This window comes from Argentina anserina, chromosome 1, assembly GCF_933775445.1.
Source record: "Argentina anserina chromosome 1, drPotAnse1.1, whole genome shotgun sequence".
Lineage (NCBI taxonomy): Eukaryota > Viridiplantae > Streptophyta > Magnoliopsida > Rosales > Rosaceae > Argentina > Argentina anserina.
In genome coordinates, this window is record NC_065872.1 from 10,659,743 (window position 1) to 10,676,267 (window position 16,525).

Sequence of the window (16,525 nt, forward strand, 5' to 3'; positions counted from 1 at the left end):
TAAAAAATTTTCGTGTACCATGGTATACCGTACCAACCGAAATATAAGTTTTATGAAAAAAACCTTAATATATGTATCTATGGTGAGTTGAACTTGGTCTTCTTCCATACAAGTTGAAGCCAACTACCACTAGGCTATCATTGCAATTAGAATAACTTATTGCTAAACAATATATATATATTCTTAAATTATATATATCCATAAATATTTCAGCCGTAGATTTAGTTAAAAATAAATTTCAACCGTAGATTTTTGTTAAATTTATAATTTTAGGACTTTGACATGTTTAATTTATGACTTTGTACTTGGTAATTTGGTTGAAGTTGTATAAAACTTTGTATTTGTGTTGTTATTTGCTATTACATATTTGGATTTGACATTTAAATTTTTGAGCCATAAACATATTGGTAGAAGCTCATTACCAACTGTACCAACCGAGTACCAAGCGTATCAATGAATTGTTATACCAACGTTATTAGTTGGTTTAAATGGTGAATTTTTCATACTAATTATATGTTTGTTGGCACATGATATTGAAAAAATGAGATTGGTATACCTACCGATCCACCCCTAATCTTAAGCTTATTCATTTTGTACGATTACCGGATTACGGTGATGTCTTTTCTGGTAATTCAGTAGTTGTCTAAACAATGCGATCTTTATGAGTTCAGTTAAAAAACGAAGAAGAAAAGTAAACCAAAAATAAATGAAAAAGCATTTTTAGTAAGCAAAAGATGTGAACTTTATTTCGTGCTAGAAGAGACACAGTAGACAGTTAAAAGAAAGCTTGGAGCTCTCCAATTCAAGCTTCTTCTTCTTCAGAGTCCACAATACACACCAAGCAAATGAGTGTAGGCAAGCCGTCGCCGGCACCGCCATCGTCGACGATGTTCTCCTTACGTGGATCTCTCATCACTCTCGCCTTCTTCATCTTACTCTCCCTCGCCTACTTCTCCCTCAACTTCTCCGTCTCCTCCTCCCCTCCCCCTCCCGTCACCGCCACCGTCCGAGATGACGCCGCTACCGGAATTCCAAATCCGATTCGGGAGCCGGATACCGAGCCGGATGAGAAGCCTTCTTCTTCGTTGTCGTCGTCGGAGTTTTCGGACATTTACCACTCGCCGGAGGTGTTCCGGCTGAACTACGCCGAAATGGAGCGGAAATTCAAGGTGTTTATCTACCCCGACGGCGATCCGAACACGTTTTACCAGACGCCGAGGAAGCTCACCGGAAAATATTCCAGCGAGGGCTATTTCTTTCAGAATATTAGAGAAGGTCGGTTTCGGACTGAGGATCCGGATCAGGCTCACCTCTTCTTCATCCCTATCTCCTGCCACAAGATGCGAGGCAAGGTAATGCTCCTCATCTGACTGATGCAGTTTGATTTGCTGCTTTCGGAATTTCGGAGACATGAGTGTGATTCTGTTTTGTTGTTCATTGCTGTGGATCTGAGTATAGTTTAGTGAATTTAGTTATGAAATGCAAATGTGGAGTTGTATTGATAGCTTAACCAATCGAAATGCCTGTGTTTGGTTTGTACTGTTTCGGAATTCAGCTGCTGATTTCGGTGAGTTTGTGGTAGTTTAAGCAGCGGCAATGTAGTAATGCAATGGAGTATCTGCTGTATTATTGATGAATTTGCGGTTTACTTATATGAGTTACTAATGGAAGTGGCAATGGCTAGTGAAATAGAGTAGACAACGCTAATGAATTGTAACCGAAATGCTATGTGATGATTGTGCAGGGTACTTCATATGAGAATATGACGATAATTGTTCAGAACTATGTGGAGGGCTTGATAGCAAAGTATCCGTACTGGAACAGGACTTTGGGTGCAGATCACTTCTTTGTGACTTGTCATGATGTTGGCGTGAGAGCAACTGAAGGACTTCCGCTTCTTGTGAAGAATTCTATTCGAGTTGTCTGCTCACCCAGTTATGACGTCGGCTTCATTCCACATAAAGATGTCGCTCTTCCTCAAGTACTGCAACCGTTTGCTCTTCCAGCTGGAGGGAACGATGTGGAGAACAGGTAATATTGAAGGCTACAGGCATCACAAACACCCACACACTGTTATGATATGTAATTGTCATGGTATTAAATGAAGCCCAGTAGTTTAAGTTCGTTGTTGTAATCTGAGAGGAGCTTTGTTTTGCAGGACAACTCTTGGTTTCTGGGCCGGTCATCGGAATTCAAAGATTAGAGTTATACTGGCACGAGTATGGGAGAATGATACTGAACTCTATATCTTGAACAACAGAATAAATAGGGCTGAAGGGAACTTGTTATATCAAAAGAAATTTTATACCACCAAGTACTGCATATGCCCTGGTGGTTCCCAGGTCAATAGCGCTCGCCCAATGGACTCAATCCATTATGGCTGTATTCCTGGTAAGAATTCAAATGTTGATGCAAATTTTGATCAGATTTATGCAATGGTCTAATTATTGTCTTGCTTGAATGGGTGGTAAGTGTCAGTTGTCAAACCATATGACTATAGTGTTGAATAGTTAAAAAGAAGAAGATAATTGTGAAAGATACTTCTATCCATGCTGTTGAAATCAGAAATTTATTATCTTGCACCTATGAAATTTTACCATCTTGCTTACTTATTGTTTCTTTAGGTAGAATTTTGTTCAGTTTAGTGACCAGAGTCAATGTTTCAAGAAGGGAAAATAGACTAAACAGTATCTCAACTTTTCCTCATTCTAAATTTCAGTATCTCAAGTTTCTAAACTTTCAAAACGGTATCCCACATTTTTAGTCCGACTAAACTTTGGTATTCTCGCCCTTTCACTAGTTAATAACATTTTTTTTTCCATAACAATTTTCTCTCCTCTTCCGGTCTCTGGGAAGCATAGAATTCCTGATGATTGATGAATGAGAGAAAATTTCCATATCACCTCTTTCGATATACCCCATGTGGGCTGGCCACAGTTGAATATTTTGGCTATTCTTTTTTCTGCCTTCAATAAGTTCAATTCGCAGCATCGGGTATTCGGGTTCTCAATTCTAATTATCTCATATCTCAAGTCCAAATGAAAGAGGAGAACATTGAGCAACAATCACTTGCTGCGTTGGTGTAAAATCCGATATGCAAAGACAATGAACAGAATTTAAGGGAAACCATGTGCATGATTCAGTTCGTGTAGTGGGCAAACTGAATTATTAGATCGTGCTCAAAGTTGGAGGAAAATTCCATAGCAGGGGCTGCAAGACAAGTGAAATGAATTTTGGGGTTATTGTTCATGATTGAAACTTTGATAAGAAGTTGGAATTGGAAGTTGGAATCCTTGATTAAATATGCAGGTAGTTGTCTGTATGCTAATGGATAGAATACCCAAACTTAATCCATGTCCTGATGTCCAATCATTGTCTGTAATTTCTATAATACTCTCAACCCTTCTGCAATCTTGCATCCATCGCTGCAATATTGATTGTGTGAGATTGGAATTGTCAACCACGAAGAACAACCACATCAGTTGAGAAAACTGGAAAAGGATATCTTGGTCAATTTATGTTCAAAATTGCCACATGAAAAGCTTCGTTAAGGAGTTAACAACCCCAGGTACTGATATTTGATAGGAGTAAGGAGAGATACCATTTTGAAATTTTTGAAATTTGAGATACTGAAAGCTAGAATGAGGAAAAGTTGAGACACTGTTTAGTCTAATTTTCCTTTCAAGAATTTTTCTCTCCCCAGTCTCCAAATTATTTTTGCTTTTAGTTATTTTCTTACTTTTTGAACGGAAAAATCAGCCTTTTCTATACAAACTTTCCCCTTGGATAGGACATAGGATAAGTGATTTTGTTGGACATCTTCAGTCTATTTTGATGGCTATATTTGTCCGGACGTCTTCATTCTATTTCTTGGTTATATGTATCAAATTTATGTACGCTTTATTGCCACTCTATTTCCACTGTTGTTTTGTTTTTGTAGTCTACACTTGAGTCTGTGCTTTTTGTGATTCCATTCACATTGTTAGTATTGTTCACAAGAAAATGCTTTTGTGGTGCAGTTGCACCTTTTCTGTTAGGACTACATTGACAGAAACTTGACGAGTCTTGGTGCAATTTCTAAATGATTTTGTTCATTCAAGCTTCAGATTTACCGTGTACTAAAGTTCCTTGTGTTGTTTCCATCTCTTTGGTTTGATTTCTTGCAGTAATACTATCAAATTACTATGACTTGCCATTCAGTGACATTCTCGACTGGCGAAAGTTTGCTGTTGTACTTACGGAGAAGGATGTATATCAGCTTAAACAAATACTTAAGGCAATACCCTATTCAGAGTTTTTGACACTTCATAAAAACTTGGTGAAGGTATTTTATCTTTTGCAATTGAAAATTTTAAATTGTACATAAAGTTTTTGTAAGTGTGTTCTTATAAGCACCTGCTTTTCAGCATGACTGTACAATTATGCCAAAAAACTAGGAAATGTGGGATCAAATTGTAACAGGTTTGGTTGTATTTAACAGGTTCAGAAGCACTTCCAGTGGAATTCACCACCAATCAAATATGATGCATTCCACATGGTGATGTATGATCTTTGGTTGCGCCACCATGTTGTCAAATACTGAATGTACCGATTACACTTTCTGGCATGCAAAGCAACGGCTTGTAAATCATCAGATACAATAGTGTCATCCTTCGATGACCTTTTTGAGGGAGGAAAGTAAAAGGTACAGGTAACCAAAAGATTTTATTATTCATTTGTTCTTTGTATTAGGAAAATTCCCTCTTTTGTAGCCTGTTATCATTCTCTAGTTCCTTGTTGTAATAGAAATACGAGACAATTATTCTTTTGTAGTGGATTAGGTATTACAATTTTCCTCGAAATTGCATTTTTAACACAATTAGGCTCAGACAAATTGCACTTCTCAGATGAGTTGAACAAACTCAACGACTCATTCCTGAGTAATTATCCTGACATTATAGATTGTAATACTGATAAGGAATTTTTTTGTTATTCCAAATGAAAGATGCCCTTGAATAGTTTTTTTTTTATGGCAAACATACTATGTTTATTCTATGTCCTGAATATCCATTATATACTCATAAAGCACAGACAAGAGGTCCTGAGCAAAAACTTAAAGCTAGTATGTGACATAGAATTATTATTTAATATTAAGCTCAATTATTCATAATTCTTTCATATTCTACGATTTAGACGAGCATAGTAATATGTAACAAACTAACTAAACTGAAAAATTGGGTTCAAACAAAGACCCAAAAGCCTAGACCCAAAACCCATCTTGTGAAACCCTAGACAAGAATTGTAGCATGACCGTCTTCAACGCTAGCCGCACCCAACGCCACCCAAGGAAAACTGGCATTGGTTATGACTCTTCTGTTTTGTTTGAATCGGTTTCCATGATCTGGATGCAGCCTGAGAGGTAGATTGCTGTCAAGAAGTGTGGTTGTATTCTTCAATCTGATCTCACCACCACCACCATTGAGCAATCCAGGATTGAGCAACCCAGGATCTTCATGGTAGCATCGCAAATCCACTTTGGGTAAACTTGAGAAAAAGAAGAGTTTGGGTCAAAGGAATGGATGATGAATTGGCTAGAAAAGAAGAGATGGGGATCGCAAATGGTTTGATTCATAGTATTATTGATCATATAGAGGGAGAGATAGAATGAGCATTAGATACTCCAATAGGAAGAAACTAGAGTTTCTAGAGAAGGCGGAGCAAGTACGGTTTCTCTAGCGAAAAATTGACGTTTTATTGGGATCTCGGTCTAAAACTGGCCATTGTAGATGCCCTTGAATAGTTGAGTCCAACATGAAGCATATATATATATATATATATATATATATATATGATTGAAATCTCGCTATTTATTCCTGCCTTTTATTCGTTGCTTTTTATTTATCCCTCAACTCTTCTTGATTCACGTATCGTCAACACGGTATAAATTTCGCCTTCAAATATTATATTTCTTTTCAATACACCCTTGTTGTCATCTCATTGGGGGTACAATAAGTTTTCATTGTGTCACTGAGTTACCATGGGACTATAGAACAAGTATAAAGTCCAAACACATTATAAACTTTTCTTCTAACTTGCAACTCAGATTTAGTACGCCATCCAAAAACATCCTTGTTACTACTTTCAATTCATTGGAAATCTTCTCCTAGTTTATGTTCTCTCTTCCATTGAATTAAGAGTTTAGATTGTAAGGTAGAGTTCTATTCCTCTTCCCTCATACTTCAAACTTTCCAAGCATCTTCACCATAGTGACATGGTTCATGATTTTTTTGTTGTTGAGAAAATCATAGTTACCATAACCAAGGCCCAAAAGGCTACATACATCAAGAATTGAATTGCCCTACGATATCAAGTAGTGATCTAAGATCACCCGGTACAATGCAATCAACGATAAGTAACTCTCATTATAGAATGAGCACAAAATAAACCTACAACTACCCGAGATGATAAAACAAGCATTCCAAAGAACCCCTATTGCAGATATTACACATCGCCTAGAGACCTCAATTGGTGTATGACACATAATACCCAGAGTAATGAAAGCATCTACTAGTCAGAATAGTTAGGTGACATGCAAAGGGTCTCAGGGATCCCATTGCCCTTACTTGGGCTGAAACATTGTTTTTGGGAAACAAGCCAAAAGACCCAATTCCCAGTCAGGAGCAACCCGAGTTTGAGTCTAGATCCAGCCCCAGGAACCTGAGTCCACACTCCAAGTCACCGCCGTCGCCTTTTCTGATTGTAGCAAAATCCAGCCAGTTGTCTTCATCCATGCCAACGAAGCACCTGCGTCCCGCGGCCAGACCTTCCTTGATAGTACCCACCTCAAATCCAGCGCAATCGGTATCATGGTCACCATCCCCAGCAATCCCAGCCTCTTCGATAGGAAAAGCAAACCCCGGCAAAATTAGATCACAATCATGAATTGGATCATGATGAATCGGAGAGAATGCAGTTGTAGTTTTGATAGAAGAGATATGGTGATGCGAAAACCCTAGGGCTTGTGACTGAGAGGCGGCTCTTGTAAGGGCTCCAAAAAAATACGGAGCGCGAGTTTTTTTTTGCAAGAGTGGAGAGATGCTTTGACAAAAGTGGCTAATAATTAGTGACATAGTTCATGATCTGCTTCTTTTTCTTTGTTTTATCTCCTTCATCGAAGAAAACAGTCCAACTTCAACTGCTTATCAAGTATCAACTTAATTATTTGGAATGATGTTAAACATTTAGTATCCAAAATAAGTATGATCAAATATCTGTAATTGTGTAAGGAGATTAGTCATCAATCACGTTCTCATGCATAACATGACTCGCCATCTCATTTACTATATACTATTTTTGAGTTGGTCGGTGCGCTGTAGCTAAGCATTGTTCCCAGCTCGCGCGGCAATTACGTTTCTGCCTCGGTTTAGTGCTAATTGCGGTCTTGCCATTCCCTTCGAAATAACCGCGTCGTATTCTCCTGAAGCTTCTATAGCGATCTCAGTTGCTTCCTCGGCCATCGAATTCATCGGAAACCTTTCTTAGCATCTGGTTTTCCGTCGGCGATCTAGAGAGAGACGTCGAGGTCTTCTCTTTCTCAGGTATGTTCACCTCATTCTTCCCTCTCGGTTCGTTCAATTTTCGGGTTGCTCTCTCCTCTCCCCCTTAAACCAGTTTTTAATACCCCAATTTACTCCAATTGCGCCTTGAAATCAAACTCCTCTCCATATTCTCATAGATTCACATCTTCTCTTTGGTTAACATATGGTTCTGGGTTTCATTTGTTCAGGTGCTTTGGGGTTAGTTGTTTAGATTGGTTCTCAGAAATAAGGTACAGTCTTTCATAATTTGATTTCCTCTCTTAATTTTTTTTCTTATTGATTTCGGTGTCTGTAACTACTCACTTTGATTAGGGTCCATCCGAAACCAAACAAGCAATGAAGCTTCTGTCTAGTCGGAATTAAGGTAAGAATGGAGAAACAACCTTCCTCAACCCACTTTGGTTTCTTCCAGGATTTAATTTTGTCTCCATTTTTGTTGGGTGGTCATAATGTTTAAAGCTTTATTCTTCATTTCTTGGTTTTGTTTGAGCTTTTGTGGGTTTGTAGCTAATCTTATGAGTAACCCCCAATAATCATATAGCTCTTTCTTAATTGAGATCTTATCTCTGAAACTCCACCATTGCCAAAGCTTGATTCTTTATCTTCATTTTGTGATTATTCTGAAGCTTTAGATTAATTGGGGTTGGGGGTTCAATACGAAGGGCATTTGAGGTTTGCTCAGATGAGTGGTTAGTGGTTTTACTTTCTCTCACTTAATTGGATAGAGGGTAAAATATTTGATTTTTACTTTGCTTTCGATAATGTGTCAATTAGGTGATTCGTAGTTTTGTTACCTTGAAGCTAGATTGTTTTTGCCCCTTTCTTATAATGTTCAGGGGGAATTGGAATCAAGTGTAACACTTTACTAAAATAAAAGTTGCATCTACTTTAATTTAATTTTGTAGAGGATTATTGCTTCTATTGTAAATGGATTATTTTGCTGAAAGAAGAGAGAGGGGGTTTGAAATGCTACGCGTAATGTTTGTCAGTCGCTTATTCTCTCAGGAAATCTGATGGATAATAAATCTTGACATTAGCTTTTCTCAGCTATTAGAGTTTCAAGTTTATACACTTTCACTTTGGATTTGTTTTTTTTATTTGAGGAAGTTTAAAGCAATAATTGTTTTCAGCTTTAGTTGTTTCCTTTATTTGGACTGTTGAGTTTACATGTTTTTGTTGTCCGAGATCTCTTGAATGCCTTTGAGAAGTTTTATGGTGATATATTTTCTGAACATGACATAGTGTTATGCCATATCTTCTATCTGGAGTGTTAGCTTTACATGTTGTTGTTGTCTGGGTTTACTGAATGTCTATGGAAAGTTCTTTCGTGATAATTTATGAAATTTAGTTAGTTTCCAGCTATTTCTTCTTTCAAATGATGGGTTTAATGTTTGCATTTTGAATAATTTGGGTGCAAATGAGAGTGTTTCAGCCTCAAATGTTAAATTTTTTAGCTTAGTGTTTTTTTTTCAATTTGTCATTTCGTGTGAGGAATAACCCATCTCCTATAAATTTGAGTATAACTATAATTGGTCTCTAATAGTGGGTCCTCAATCCAATTTCATTTTAAGAATTATGTCTGTCGTTTATGAGTTGTATATTATGAATTGATGCCCTTCGAACTGAGAATGGGAATAATCAGATTATTTTTGTCTCACAGTTGGAGCTGTGATTGCTTATACAAATCTAATCGCACATAATCGTTTTTGTAGGATTTAGTAGTATATGGATTTCATTGTGCTACTGAGGTTGGTCTCATCTACTCTTCTTATAGAATTTTACATAAGAGCTATCAATTTTAATGAAGTTTTTGAATTCGGTACTTTTGCATTTTCATTTTTATTTTGGGCAGTTACACAAGAGTGAAGATTTGGACCTTGGAGCAACAAGTTAATATTCGTAGGTGTCTTTGCAATGCCCTTATGTGTCTCACAAGTTTTTTTAATTAGATCTTTCATGTATTCATATGCAATTTGTTTTACTGTGAGCTCTTTGAACATATATGCATAATGGCAAAGCTTGGACTATGGACTATGTAATTATTTGTTGTGGCCTGTTTGTCCCTTGCAGTCTAAATGCGCATTTCAGCTTTAGATCTCTGTGTCAATATCTATCAAGAAAATACTTTGATCGCTTCCATTTGGCTTCCGAAATACCGATAAGTGGGAATAAGAAAACTAACTTGATAGTTGATACATTATCTGTTTTATTGCATCAAAGTCCATTTCCGCTCTTCGGTACAATTATTAAGTACATATCGGCTTGGGTTATTCTGGGTAATTAGTTCTTATTCTTTTTTATATAAATATCTTCAAGGCCAAATACTTATCAAATTAAAAAAGATGCTACTGACTTATCAATGCAAGTCCATTTACTTTTTTTTAGATAAACTTTTTTCTATCTTCTGGAGAGTTTAGTCCAATAGATGATTATATGACTATTCTGAAAGCCTAACAGAGGTGTGATAGCTTTATTAATTACTCATTGGCTCTGATCAAGAGTGTCATTATCTTATTGTGATGGCCTTCAAGTTCAGGAATATATCTCTACATGAATTTGTTTCCGTTATTAGCTCATTTAGTTGTTAACTTTTTTAAGATAACCAGATACAAATATAGACACAGACACAGTTCGACTTAATATGTATGTTGGGCTTTTATCTACTATTAGTCAATATTGTTGCAAATTAGAAGTTCATTAGACAGTTAGCAAAGGAAACAAATCACGAACCCATCCCACCTTTGTGCTCACTATCCTTCAGTAAAGCATCTGCATTATTCTCCATCAACACAGTTTAACTGATAGATGTGAGGGGTTAGTCTTGAACGAAGTGGATGGGTGTGTCTATACTGCATGTTAATGATATTATGGAATCCAGCCTGAAATATCATCACACACTTTTCAAAGATTGAGTGAGTTTTCATAATCTACAAGCTCTTCCTGGATAAAATTGTACTTTTGATATGCTTTCACATGTCTGCTTCATAGAATAGTTCCATTAGCCACTTAATTACCAGTATTGACTTCATTATGTGCATTATATATCATAATCAAATTTGTTCTATTTGTTTAGATGGTGAGCATTTAGCATGCTAACTCTGTATCATTTAGTTTTGATGTTCCCAAACTAAAAGGAGCTCGCAATTTTGCATGTGTTCAGAGCAATCATCCAAGGAAGTAGTTAAAGGTGATGCAACTTATTTGATCATGACATGAAAAAGAAATCTCTCCAAGATTAAAGGCTTGAGGAAGCTATTTTCGATTAATTAAAACTGCTAAACAACAACTTTGAGGTAGGTGTTCAAGTGATAGAACTATACAAGAAGGCAATACAGCTCAGTCTTTGGCTGAAGATTCTGTTTCACTAGGCAATCTTTATTGTTTATGTGTCATTGGGTTTTACCCAGTGTTCTAAATATCGGAATATATCGGGGATATATCGGCGATATATCGGTGATATTTAGAAACCGATAGGATAAATGCCATATCGTCTTAATATATCGGTCAACTCAAAATATCGGGTCAACATGCGATATATCGGTGGATTTTTTTTCGTTTGACTTTTTTTTCGGTGGACTTTTTTTCGGTGGACTTTTTTTTTTCGGTGGACTTTTTTTTTCGGAGACTTTTTTTTCGATGATTTTTTTCGATAATTTTTTTTCGTTGAATTTTTTTTTGGTGACTTTTTTTCTTGTTACTTTTTTTTCGGTGATTTTTTTTAAGGAGGCGATGTCGTTTTGAGGAATTTCAACGCAAATAGACAGAAGATGATTTATGAAGATGATTTTCTCTCAGAAGATGAGGATGAAGATAATGGAGAAGATGATTTTGACTTTGATTCTGATGATGAGAGAGTTTATAATGCATGAATGCATAATCAATATCTCAATCTATCTTTTGTGCACCTATTTTTGTTCAATTAGTACTTAGTAGTTAATATTATTTGGTATATTTTGAATATTTTGAAGTATATGTTTATAAATATATTAAATTTAAATTAAAAATTAACAAAAACGATAAATCCGATATAATCCGATATATCTCGATATATCCCCGTTATATCCTTATTTTCCAAAACCGATACGATGCCGATAACCGATATTTAGACCATTGGTTTTACCTCTTCACCTTGATTTTGTCGATGGTGACAGAATAAAGAACAAAGTTATATATTGTAATTAGTTTTTCTCAGCTAATCAAAGCAAGGTTTTTTTTTATATCAAAAGCAAAGCAAGTTGTATATGGAGATTAGAGGAACCATTGTTCATTTGTACGTCGACGAATTCTGAATCCTGCATATAATATTTTTTTAGTCTTTAGAAGGCATGTTGCATACAATATTGGATTAACTTCTCTATGAAAACTAATTGACGACAAACATGAGATGAGTTAATATTAATGCATTGTATACCAGTATTGCTTATGCAATACAATACTGGTTCTTACCTTAATAATAACAAATTTAAAAAGATAATTTCAGTGCTTCTCTAATATACAAGCATATGTATTTTGTATTCGATTCTTCACAGCTTCTCTATCTCTTAATAGTATTGGATCATGGACATTTATATTTACCTTAATAACTAAATTATCAAAAAGTCAATTCTTCTCCTTCTCTGTAAAAGTTTCAAGGCTTCAAGTGGTATGAGAGACTAGATGGAATAAGTCCGAGTTATAAGTGGCATTATATATACCGCAGCAAAGCGCATGTCCTCAATCTAGTGAGTTTAGATTGTTGAGTTAGTGCCTGTACTTGTGCTATTGTATCTCGCATCCACCTTAGTTCCACGTGTCCATTAATCTGACTTTAGAAATTTTGACTTTCTTTAAATAAGAACATACGTCATCCCTTTAATTCGTCTTCGAAAGATAAGATAGATATAAATTTTGAATGGTACGTTAAGATATGAATTTTGAACTGTACGTCATTGGATGAGGGGAAGACCTCGACATTGAGAAGCCTGAGTCCAAAGTCTTGTGTTAGTTTATGTAAGCATGATCTTGCAATGTGCATTTCGTTTAGTACTCTAGTTTTGTCTTCTGTAACTCGTGCATCTCGCTTCTATGAGCTCAAAGATTCCTCTCGATCCAAAATTGTTCAAACTATGCACACGTTGCGCACTTGTACATTGTAGTGAGACAATTACCCTACTACAAATGCACTATATTATATACAAGAGAAATAAACCCCTGATGACACTAGATTAAGCCCTGACCCAAAATAAGGCCAAAAATATTTTGACAGTGATAGACTGATAGCTCTTTGTTTGTGCAATTCATGACAGAATAAGAGTTTTGTAGTGCTACTACCATGGTAGACCGCCATTGTTTATATGCGTGGAGATTTCATCGAACCTCTAACCGGCCTGTTAAATATAGCTGTTGTTGTATGGATGTAGAAAAGTATTATATCAGGTGATTTATTTGACCCAGCTAGTCATTTCATTGAACCGAATATAAGTCTTGTCACTCTTGTGCTTATGCTTGTCGATCCCTTGGTTGTATTCTTGTTGTTCTCTCTAGTCTCTACTACTCTCCTATATCTTTCCTTAAAACAAGCATCACAAAACCTTCATGAACCATTGGTTAGTCGACTCGATAGGACCCAAAGCAGCAAATTTGCAAAGGCACTTTCGGAAAGAAACAATTATTTAATGTTTGGTGACCGGTGACGTCAGCTTAAAATCTTGGACTTTCTGTTTGCATCACCCAGCACGTCACCACCTCTGGGATATTGTATTTGGTGGGCACAGCATTCCACAGACTTCTCCTTTTGTCCCTTAGTTGGTATGATAAGAGTGAGACTATTCTATGAGACTAACACAACCCCTTAGTTGGAAGGAATAATAAGAGTGCGACTATTCTATGACAACCTATTCTATGAGACTATGACACAACCCCTTAGTTGGAATAATAAGTGAGACTATTTTACGATAAACTATTCTATGAGACTATGGCACAACTGAAAATATCGACACCACCTCTTGGAAATTGTATTTAACTCACCCAGTACGTCATCCTCACCCCAGCGGTCCAGCCAATACCTAAAACTCCCTCGATCCCTTAGCTCCATTGAAGGGAACTCACACTTCCATATCGGTCTATCTCAGATTTTATCACTCGAAGTCTCGAACTACGTTCATCTAGTAGCTTCACCACCAAAACCATCATTTAGGAATCTGCAAAGAGAGAAAATGGCGATGTCTTACGAGCAAGAGCACCCTAAGAAGGCATTTGGATGGGCTGCAATAGATTCATCTGGTGTTCTCTCTCCTTTCGGTTTCTCCAGAAGGTACATTTTCGATCAACTAGAATATATATATATATATATATATATATATATATATATATATATGCAACACACTAACACTTCTCTGTTCTTCCTCTTCATATTACAACATATAGTGCATTCGCGTTAATTTGTTTTCAATTTGTAAAACTGAAACGAATTGATTACAGGGCAACTGGAGAGAAAGACGTGACGTTCAAAGTGTTGTACTGTGGGGTTTGCCATTCGGACCTTCACATGGTCAAGAACGAATGGGGCTTCTCTACTTATCCACTAGTTCCCGGGTATGATCGACTTGTTCATACGCATATTAATTTATACTGAAGCAGCTTGAATAATTAATGATACGTGCCATTTTAAGTTTTTAAGTAATAATTCAATGCATTGGGAAATGCAGGCATGAGATTGTTGGGGAAGTGACGGAAGTAGGCAGCAGCGTACAAAAATTCAAAGTTGGAGACAAAGTCGGTGTTGGATGCATGGTGGGATCTTGCCGATCTTGTGATAGTTGTACCGACCACCTTGAAAACTACTGCGCCAAACATATACAAACCTACGGTTCCAAGTACTATGACGGAACCACCACCTATGGCGGTTACTCCGACATCATGGTGGCCGATGAGCACTTTGTAGTCCGCATCCCGGACAACCTACCTCCTGATGGTGCTGCTCCACTCCTATGTGCCGGGATTACAACCTACAGCCCTTTGAGATATTTTGGACTTGACAAGCCCGGCATGCATGTTGGTGTGGTTGGCCTTGGCGGTTTAGGCCATGTCGCGGTGAAGTTTGCCAAGGCTATGGGAGTGAAGGTCACAGTGATCAGTACGTCCCCTAAGAAAGAGGAGGAAGCTATTAAACACCTAGGAGCGGACTCCTTTTTGGTTAGTCGTGACCAAGAGCAAATGCAGGTACTTATTCCAACAAGTTACACCTTTTACGACTCCTAAGTTGGTTGAACAATGAACAACTTAATCAATTTATGTTTCATTGAATAATTTTCAGGCTGCCATTGCAACCATGGATGGGATCATTGACACAGTTTCTGCACACCATCCTCTTCAGCCTTTGATTGCTCTGTTGAAGTCTCATGGAAAGCTAGTTATGGTTGGTGCACCGGAGAAGCCTCTTGAGCTTCCTGTTTTTTCTTTGCTCATGGGTAAGCATGTAACTACTAGTAGTTAGCTTTATCTGTTCTTCTGCATAGTTGGGTTATTAACAGAGTGTAATGTTCGTCTTAATGGGAAGGAAGATGGTAGCTGGTAGCGGCATTGGAGGTATGAAGGAAACACAAGAGATGATTGATTTTGCAGCCAAGCACAATATAACGGCAGACATTGAAGTTATCCCGATCGACTAACTTAGTCCAACTTTTCAAGCAACAAACATCAAAATCGTGGTAAAAATTAAATGAGCTCTCTATAACCTATTTATCAATGGTTTGGCTAGTATAGCAAGCTAGTCTATGTTCTCGTATCTTTCTGAGATCCCTATATACAAATTGAGAGAGCATGCGCATCAGTTAAAATGCGATGAGTTATGGTTAGGGTTAGAGTTTTAGTTTTAGTTTCTATTCTGCTGAGATATAATGCAGAAGTATGTGCACGATGAGAAAAGAGACGACGTACCGTACCGAAGTTACTAACCAGAAACAATTTATGCGTATTGAAGCATCTAAGAACCACTAGAGTCGACGAAATGAACAAAAAAGAAGCAAAGAACCGTCTTGGTTTCTAGTCGTTCTCCCTTTGCTTAGCACCGCCTTGTTCCTCTGACACCATGTCTGAGGGTTTCAATGCTCATTTCGCCGCCACACTTGCCATCAAGGAGAAGGGGAAGGTGGTTTTTGGTGGTGCGGTTGGTGATGCTGCGATTTCTCTACAACCCTTTGCGGTGGGAAGATTGCTTGCCGTGATGAAGAAGCCTGTCCCTAAGGTAGTTATTGGCACTCTCACGGCGGTGTGGGGGTTTCGTGATCAGTTGCAGATGAGGGCTCAAGGAGACCGGTTTCTGATGAAGTTTACAAAGGAGGCAGAGAGAGATGAGGTTGTGTCGAATATCCCATGGTTCTACAATCGTGCGTTATTTGTTACGATGGCGTTTGATGGCCTTTGGGTTGGCTAATATTCCAGCCATGCTTTCGTTCAAGTATGAGAGAACAACCGGTTTCTGCCGCATTTATGGTATGTTGGAGCATGGCACGGATGAGTGTGGTGGTCTGCCGGATCTTTCTGAACCTAGGGTTCTGGGGGTACCGTCGGTGGTTACTGGGTCTCGTCAGGCAATGGGAGTGGCTAGGAGGTCGGATAGTGGGTTGGTGGTGAGCATGGATCTCTTCTGAAACCCTAACCCTAATCCTAGCTTTGGGAGGAAGCTAGGGTTTGAGGTTGGAGGTTCATCTTCGATGGGGCCGGCAGAGGTGTCTAATCTTGTTTTCTATATCCCAGGGGTGAGTATGGCTGGGTTGATGGCTAAATTTTGAACGTGTGAGGAGTCAGTGGTGCTACCCTGAGAGGAAACAGTGGCGTTGGAGCCTGTGTTGGCGCTGCCGGCGGTGGTGCAGGTTAGTGGGGGTAAACGAGATGCAGAGATGGAGCTGGTTACTTCTAGCAAGCGAAGTCGTGTTGTCGGGTAGGTGTCGAAGGCGGCGCCGTCATTG

General features: G+C 37.9%; 2 protein-coding genes across 2 annotated transcripts; both read left to right on the top strand.

The window, feature by feature from the left end:
* Positions 1–813: 813 nt before the first annotated feature.
* On the top strand, positions 814–4,918 carry LOC126788264 (probable glycosyltransferase At5g03795). Its single transcript, XM_050514238.1, has 5 exons — positions 814–1,352; positions 1,745–2,031; positions 2,159–2,391; positions 4,167–4,324; positions 4,481–4,918. The coding sequence occupies exons 1-5, from the start codon at positions 846–848 to the stop codon at positions 4,580–4,582; spliced, it is 1,287 nt and encodes a 428-aa protein (XP_050370195.1). The 5' UTR covers positions 814–845; the 3' UTR covers positions 4,583–4,918.
* Positions 4,919–13,678: 8,760 nt separating this feature from the next.
* LOC126795725 (probable mannitol dehydrogenase) lies at positions 13,679–15,226 on the top strand. Its single transcript, XM_050522517.1, has 5 exons — positions 13,679–13,869; positions 14,037–14,150; positions 14,264–14,777; positions 14,872–15,029; positions 15,115–15,226. Exons 1-5 carry the CDS (start codon positions 13,772–13,774, stop codon positions 15,224–15,226), a joined length of 996 nt encoding a protein of 331 aa, XP_050378474.1. The 5' UTR covers positions 13,679–13,771.
* Positions 15,227–16,525: the final 1,299 nt, after the last annotated feature.

Coding starts and splice junctions, on each gene's coding strand:
- LOC126788264 (XM_050514238.1), top strand. CDS start 846: ATGAGTGTAGGCAAGCCGTCGCCGGCACCGCCATCGTCGACGATGTTC. Junction 1,353..1,744: donor GCCACAAGATGCGAGGCAAG/GTAATGCTCCTC, acceptor ATGATTGTGCAG/GGTACTTCATATGAGAATAT. Junction 2,032..2,158: donor GGGAACGATGTGGAGAACAG/GTAATATTGAAG, acceptor TTTGTTTTGCAG/GACAACTCTTGGTTTCTGGG.
- LOC126795725 (XM_050522517.1), top strand. CDS start 13,772: ATGGCGATGTCTTACGAGCAAGAGCACCCTAAGAAGGCATTTGGATGG. Junction 13,870..14,036: donor CCTTTCGGTTTCTCCAGAAG/GTACATTTTCGA, acceptor AATTGATTACAG/GGCAACTGGAGAGAAAGACG. Junction 15,030..15,114: donor TTTTCTTTGCTCATGGGTAA/GCATGTAACTAC, acceptor CTTAATGGGAAG/GAAGATGGTAGCTGGTAGCG.